Raw genomic sequence first — 6,906 nt, forward strand, 5'->3', positions numbered from 1 at the left:
TTTCAAAAAATGAATACATGTAAATAAATAAATAAAATAAAAAGTATGGAAAATAATGGGCAACCTTAAATAAACAGGAGTTTGATGTTTTTCCAAAGTATGTTGTCAGTATAAAACAAAATACAGACAATGTTATCATAATAATGAAGGCAGTTTAGGTTCTGAACAGAGTTCGTTTCTTTAAAAGTCTTTTGCACATAAAACAGCAAACATAAATGGAGAGTTGCTCGTTCTGAATTCTTGTATACATAAATTAAAAAATATATATAAACATGCATTTAGAGTAAGCAAATGCAGTTTCTTTTTCTGAAAAAAAAAACAAAATCAGTATGGATAAGGGTAATCCTTTATTAAACAAGAGTTTGATGTTTTTCTAAACAAAATAAAAATACAGATTAATGTTGTCATAATAATGAAGGCAGTTTTGGTTCTGAACAGAGTTTTTGCTTTAAATTTATGTTGCATATAAAAATATAACACATATAAAACAGATAATTAGAGAGTTGTTTGTTCTAAACTGTGTTGTACATCAATTAAAAAAAATAAAGCCTCAGCAAATGAAGCAGTTCTTTGATCTGCAAAAACATAAGTATGGATAAGGGTAAATCTTTAGTAACAAGAGTTTGTTTTTCCAAACTCTGTTGTATGTCAATAAAAAAACAAACAGATAATGCTATCATAATAATGAAGGCAGTTTAGGTTCTGAACAGAGTTCGTTTCTATAAACTCTGTTGCTCATAAAACAGCAAACACATAGATGGAGAGTTGCTTGTTCTGAACTCTTGCATACATAAATAAAATAAATAAAATAAACATGTATTTAGTGTTAGCAAATGCAGTTCCTTGTTCTGAAAAAAATCAGTAGAAGGGTAATCCTTTATTAAACAAGAGTTTGCTGTTTTTCTAAAAATTAAAAACCCATATAATGTTGTCTTAATAATGAAGGCAGTTTTGGTTCTGAACAGAGTTTTTAAAAACTCTGTTGTATATAAAATATAACACACATAAAACATACTTAGAGAGTTGTTTGTTCTAACCCGTTGTACATAAATTGAAAGAAATAAAATATAGATGTATTAAGTGTAAGCAAATGAAGCAGTTCTTTGTTCTGCAAAAAAAAAATTCAGTAAGGATAAGGGTAAATATTTATCAAACAAGAGTTTGTTTTCCAAACTCTGTTGTATGTCAATACAAAAAAAAATACATATGTTTTTGTAATAATGAAAGCAGTTTTGGTTCAGAATAGAGTTTTTGCTTTAAAACTCTGTTGTATATAAACATAAATCTCCCAAACAAGAGTTTAGAAACTGTTTTTATTGCATATAATTGTTCATACCATGGCACATATCAATGGAAATGTTATTCCTTCATGTTTACATCAAGAATACATTTGCAAGAGTCACTTGTTTTGGAGGTGAGCAACTTAGTTGCAAATGTGGGAGGGCAAGAAAAAGCTGTATACATTTTGGGGTATAGCTCACTTTATTCATGTGGTAATTTGGTGTCTACTGCAAACATAGTAATGCCATGTTTATCTGATGTAATGTGTGCTCCTGCTACAGGACAGATTGAGGCCGGTGTTCTAAGATTGGGTATTAAAATATGAAATGATGTTTGGAGTAGACAAGATTATTACCAGTTTTATTTGTTACATTACGTTTTTTAGACCCTCTGTATTCACACAAGAGTTGGTGTGCCTTCAAACAAGTGATTGTTACAAATGCAGTCTTGTGGTGAAGAGGAAGGAATCAAGTTTTCAAGTGATACATGTATGTGCCATGATATGAACATGTTACACACAGTTAAAATAGAAATGACTGTGCTTTAAAAAAAACAATTGAGGAGTTTTTTCTTGTTAGTCTTGGTTGTGTAATAATTTACACTGAGTCAATTGGTGATGTAGTTTCTACATAGTTATTGACTTTGTTGTAGGTGATCGTCATACTTGTTTGCAGTAGTTGTTCTTCCAGGTCATCAATGTTATTTACATCCGTGTCTGGTAACCAAGTAAGCTGATGGTTGTTTAGAGATAGGTGAATCAATGGTGAGTCGTCGAGAGGTTTGAATTTTCCTTTTAAGTCAGTGTTCTTTTTCATATTGGATACCAGTTGCTTACAGTTGCAGACTTTGCACTTGTAGAAGTGAGTGGATGGTGATGGCTCTCTGCTGTTACAGGCAATACATAAGGACACAGTTGTACTTTCAACTGTAACAAATACTCCTAAATGAAAAAAAAGTATATAGAATTATCAATTTCACAATAGACAAGTTGTCATGCCTGCACAGTGCGCTATGTAGTTGAATGTAGTTTAAAAAAAGAAGTACGAACAATTGTCAAAATTGTTATCGTTTTTTTAAAAGACTTATCAGGAAATTGGGCAACAAGGTTGAAAAACATACAAAACTTGCATGAAACTGCATACCTTAGCGAGGTTTGGTTGTACAACATGGTAGTAAATTATCAAACAAAAGCAAGGTCTGGTAATGGAAAAAAAAGCACACAAGCTGTGTGCAGTGTTTTGATGACTAAAGCAAGGATATTAATAGTACTTCGAATAAATGCTTAAAATTTGAATGGAACATACATTAGAGATATCCCATGCTATAGTTAACAAATATTTATGGAAAATTTAGTTGTATAATTAAGTTTGTTTCATACTTGATTTTCAAGTTGTACAAGCGCATAAAGATAACTTCATAGGAATGTAGAGGAAGAGCATGAAACAGTCTTGACTTTTGTAAGACTACATTGAAAGACTACATTAAATTTAATCATTTAGTTTTCTAAATAGACACTATAATTTTTTTCTTTTGTATCAATTTGTATAGTCATGTATGGGAGAAAACATTAAAAAAAATATTTTCTTCATGTGGTTGTTTTTTGCTGTTTTCATTTTGAATCTTTAGTGGAATTGAAGTAAGCCATGTTTTCTTTTAGGTCTTTCTATATGATGTTGTTAATAGTGACTAATCGATTTTGCATTTTGGGAGGATTGGCAGTGTTAGCAATTCATACAATACAGATGTAAGTGTTCATATTAATATACAGATAAAGGTTTCATATTAGTATACTTTAAGTAGACTAGTTTGACTCAAGTGTTAAAGTGTGAATCCTTGTTTTGAGGTTATCTTGTATACAGTAACAAAAAACATACCTTGCAAGGTTTGGTACATGGACGTTGCTTCGATGTTCGGCTTGTTAACTTTCAGTTTCTGGTTTACTGAAGTACACACTGAAGAATGATAGATTTTCCAGTTTAAAAACTTTGTCCTTTTCAACAGGCAGCTGTAAATATAAGAAATGCAATTAAGGTAGGCTGATAATTTTAAGGTTTTTTTACTGTTTTTTTTTAGAATTTTTCCTCAGGTTACAATTTATTTAAATGCACCAAAGGTAGAAGTTAAATACACTTTGTTGTGTTTGTTTAAAGCTTAATTCCAACTCGAGCAGGCACTTGTTTTTGATCCCAATGAACAATTTTCAAATATCAAAAATGCGAATTTGGGAAACTATTGTTATTTTGGTATTTTATGGCTTTATGTGACATGAGAAGTTTACAGTACAATTTTGAAGGTTGTTCAGATAATGATATTGTTGATATGTTTTTGAAATGTTATTAAGCAACAGGTCGTTGGTTGGAATCTGGTCTGATGTGTCTCTGGTCGAAATATGGTTAAAATTATTTGAGGATATTGTAGTATTTGTTTACCTGTTCCTCATGTATGTCGGTCCAGACACTAAGTGTTATGTGACCTGTAGGGTCATCAATTATCACTGGTGTTACTTTCTTTTTCTCATTGGTGTATGGGATAGTCTTCAAAACGGCTGGATGGATGTGTAGAACTTTGGCCTATAAAAACAAAAATTCATGAAATAAATTATGCATACTTAATTATTTGAGGTCAGAGTGGTTATATCAGATGATATGAGACAAAGGTTTCAAGATGTTGTTCTGAGTGACAAGTGACAGCTGGAGAGATTGTGGTCCACAGTAATAAAAATGAGCAGTGATGTCTTATAATTGAGACTAACTTCAGTTAAGTGATCTAATTATGGTCAACAAGCATTTAGATGAGTTGTTTCTTTACAATGCATTGTTAATCCTTTGTTCCATGTAGGTGGCTTGTGTGACGAAGTCATAGTTTTTCAACAAGGGACATCAGGCATAAATCACTGAAAATAATTAATGTGTTAGTGTCTTTTGTATTGGATTACTGAACCTTAACCCCATTTATTCTGAAAAATGAGAGGGAAAAATGCTTCAGTCCATTGCCACAGTGTTTGTAGAGACATTGCACATTGTTTAATCATCTGTCTACTTAGTTCGTAAAAATGTGGACAAGATATGTCACCTTTTTTTTTTTAAAAACAATAATTTTAACTGATACTCAAAACCACTAGTAGAAAATATCAACAAAAGCAACTGTAAAACGGTATTTTTATTGAGCCTTGCTAATAAAGGTAAAAGGTATGTGTGCTTTCAGTTAATATTTATTGCATTGAATGGTGAACTGTTCAGAAATGTCATCTTGCTTTATAACTTGAAAAAGTAAATACTTGAAATGCAAATACATTGGTATGCGAAAAAAAAGTCCGTAGCAAAAAGTATGGTCCAATAGCCCCTGTAGTCCTAGTCTACAAAAAGAGTGATCTTGGACATTACATGGCTTTTAACAGCAGACAGAATACCACATGGGTTATATGGGAAATTGGTATCATAATTTCAAAATAAATTCAAGGGTTATTAAAATGAGAAGTGAACTAGTACAGAGATGTGGCCCCTTCATTCACATCCAAAGTTTCTGTGGCTCTTTAGTAACCATGTGATATCACAGGTAACATGGCGTACAGTTTACAGGGACAATATGACTTTGTAGTTGGTATTAAAACATATTTGTGGGGTTTTTGTGGAGGGTAGGCTATCAAAATGAAGTGAATATTTGAAATGGAACATTATAACACTTACCAGTTTGATGTCTACCAGTGTTTTGTCCAGAGGAGAATCCTTCAGTAAATCAGCAATAGTGTATGTTTTTGTAGTTTTTGCATCGTAATGGAAGTTCAAGACTGGCAGTTTTACGATTTGTGTTTGTCTTTTGACAATTAACGTTTGATCTTCAACTGCTACATTCTTTAGTTTTACGGGTGACTTTGTTTTGGCGAATTCCTGGGGAGGAAAAAGGGATTGCAAGTATATGTAAGTTTTAGTTGATCAGTGATTGTAGTTTGACTACCATGAGTGTCGAAAAGTTGCATTAGGTTGAAATTTAACACATGTTGTTTACAGATGGTGTAGGGCAAGAATTTTAGACTGCCTAAGATGAAGCTATTGTTTTAATGGGAATTGTTGGTGTACATGGGTGATGCAGGCAAAAGGGGCAACAGACCATGTCAATCGACCTTGTCTGGGGATAGAAGAAAATAGAGTTCCTTGGCAAAAGAATAATTGAGTATTGAAGTGCAAAATGGTGGCTTGCTGCACCTTGCAGGGTTACTATGTGTAACTGTTTTGCATCATCATGTTTAAAGACTATCTTTTAGGATTCTGAATTTTAATCATAATATTGAGATTTTCATACCTCAAGATTTGACTGTTTGGACATATCATAAACTACAACGTCTTGGTAGTCCTTCACTGATGTCTGAAGGGTTCCCTTCATGTATGGGTTGTTTCTAGCACTCAGTTTCTTTGGTGATAATTGAACAAGGTATCCACTGGCATCTGCTACTTCCTGTTTGAACCGTTTGGCTGCTGGTGGGCTGGTAGCCATGGTAAATCTGTAAAAGGAACGATATTAATAACAAAACAATTAAGAGAAGAAAAAAAATGCATATTCGTGAAAGTTAGTATATGTCAATTTATGGTAGTTTATGACAGGGCACACAGAGAATGAGTGCATTAGTTCATACTTTTCAGAGTGAAATAAATTATTCTTCAGAAACAAAATAAGAAGCAACTATGGAGATTTCTTTCCCAAGTTTTTTTACTGCAATAACATGTATTTTGTATTTCCTTTAGCATTAAGGGCTTAAAATTGTACCAGAATCATTCCTACACAAATACATAAATTTATATTCTGGCGAACATGTAGAGTTAAAAGGCAAGTAGACAACAAGTAAATTGCTGAAAAGCCCTATTTGTATATGCAGGTTTTAAATCTGTTGGATAATTAAGTTACATAGATATGCACATCAGCCAACTTACCAGTGTGTTGAATTTCCAGGTGATGTGACTAGAAATACAACTTTGAAGACTGTCTGAAGATCTAATAGACAATTGAAGAAGATTGGTAACATTAATAAGGCAGTATTGAAAGAGGTGGTTTGTAGTGGAAGAGTTTTTGTTAATTTGTTTTTGTATAATTACCTTGGGGGAGGGGGCTAGAGTGTTTGTTTTATCGGCAAGTTGAAGTCATTGTTTGGCAGCTTCCTCATCAACTTTGATGGCAAGGGCAACTGGATCATGGAAACTAAAATGTGTTGCTAACACTGATGCTTGATATTGTTCTGGCAGTGGTTTGATATATATGTGGTCTAGAAGTGTTCCTGCTGTTGTGGTTGATGATGTAATCAATTGGTGATATTGATTAAGTGCTTGGATGGGAGGTTTCTTTCGAAGATCATGATTGAAATCACCAATGATGACTTTATAATCGACATCTAATGCCTCAACTTGAGTACACAAGTTATCTAGAACATTTGAAAATGTTCTGATGTTAGTTTGGATTGGCTTGTAAGCTGTCATAACTAGCAAAGATGGTGAGCCACTGATCCTTATTGTCATGATGTCGCAGTCATCTACTTCTTGGGATAAAGTAGTGTATGTCACACCATTGCGCACATACATTGCAGTCCCTCTACCTCGAGCACTCTGAGGAGGTTTAGCCTGGAAGTTCATAGTTCCT

General features: G+C 33.1%; 1 protein-coding gene across 1 annotated transcript; it reads right to left on the minus strand.

The window, feature by feature from the left end:
- Positions 1-3,199: 3,199 nt before the first annotated feature.
- On the minus strand, positions 3,200-6,270 carry LOC117305811. Its single transcript, XM_033790687.1, has 5 exons — positions 6,207-6,270; positions 5,581-5,779; positions 4,968-5,168; positions 3,711-3,851; positions 3,200-3,286 (listed from the first exon to the last, which is right to left on the minus strand). The coding sequence occupies exons 2-5, from the start codon at positions 5,770-5,772 to the stop codon at positions 3,200-3,202; spliced, it is 621 nt and encodes a 206-aa protein (XP_033646578.1). The 5' UTR covers positions 5,773-5,779; positions 6,207-6,270.
- Positions 6,271-6,906: the final 636 nt, after the last annotated feature.

The sequence above is a fragment of the Asterias rubens genome, unplaced genomic scaffold (assembly GCF_902459465.1).
Source record: "Asterias rubens unplaced genomic scaffold, eAstRub1.3, whole genome shotgun sequence".
Taxonomy (NCBI): domain Eukaryota; kingdom Metazoa; phylum Echinodermata; class Asteroidea; order Forcipulatida; family Asteriidae; genus Asterias; species Asterias rubens.

Bases quoted from the DNA above. Each gene is read 5' to 3' on its own strand.
- LOC117305811 (XM_033790687.1), bottom strand. From the start codon at position 5,772: ATGGCTACCAGCCCACCAGCAGCCAAACGGTTCAAACAGGAAGTAGCA. The intron at 5,169-5,580 runs GTATGAAAATCT...TTTCCTCCCCAG, and splicing joins CCAAACAGTCAAATCTTGAG to GAATTCGCCAAAACAAAGTC. The intron at 3,287-3,710 runs GTAAACAAATAC...TTATATTTACAG, and splicing joins CCGACATACATGAGGAACAG to CTGCCTGTTGAAAAGGACAA.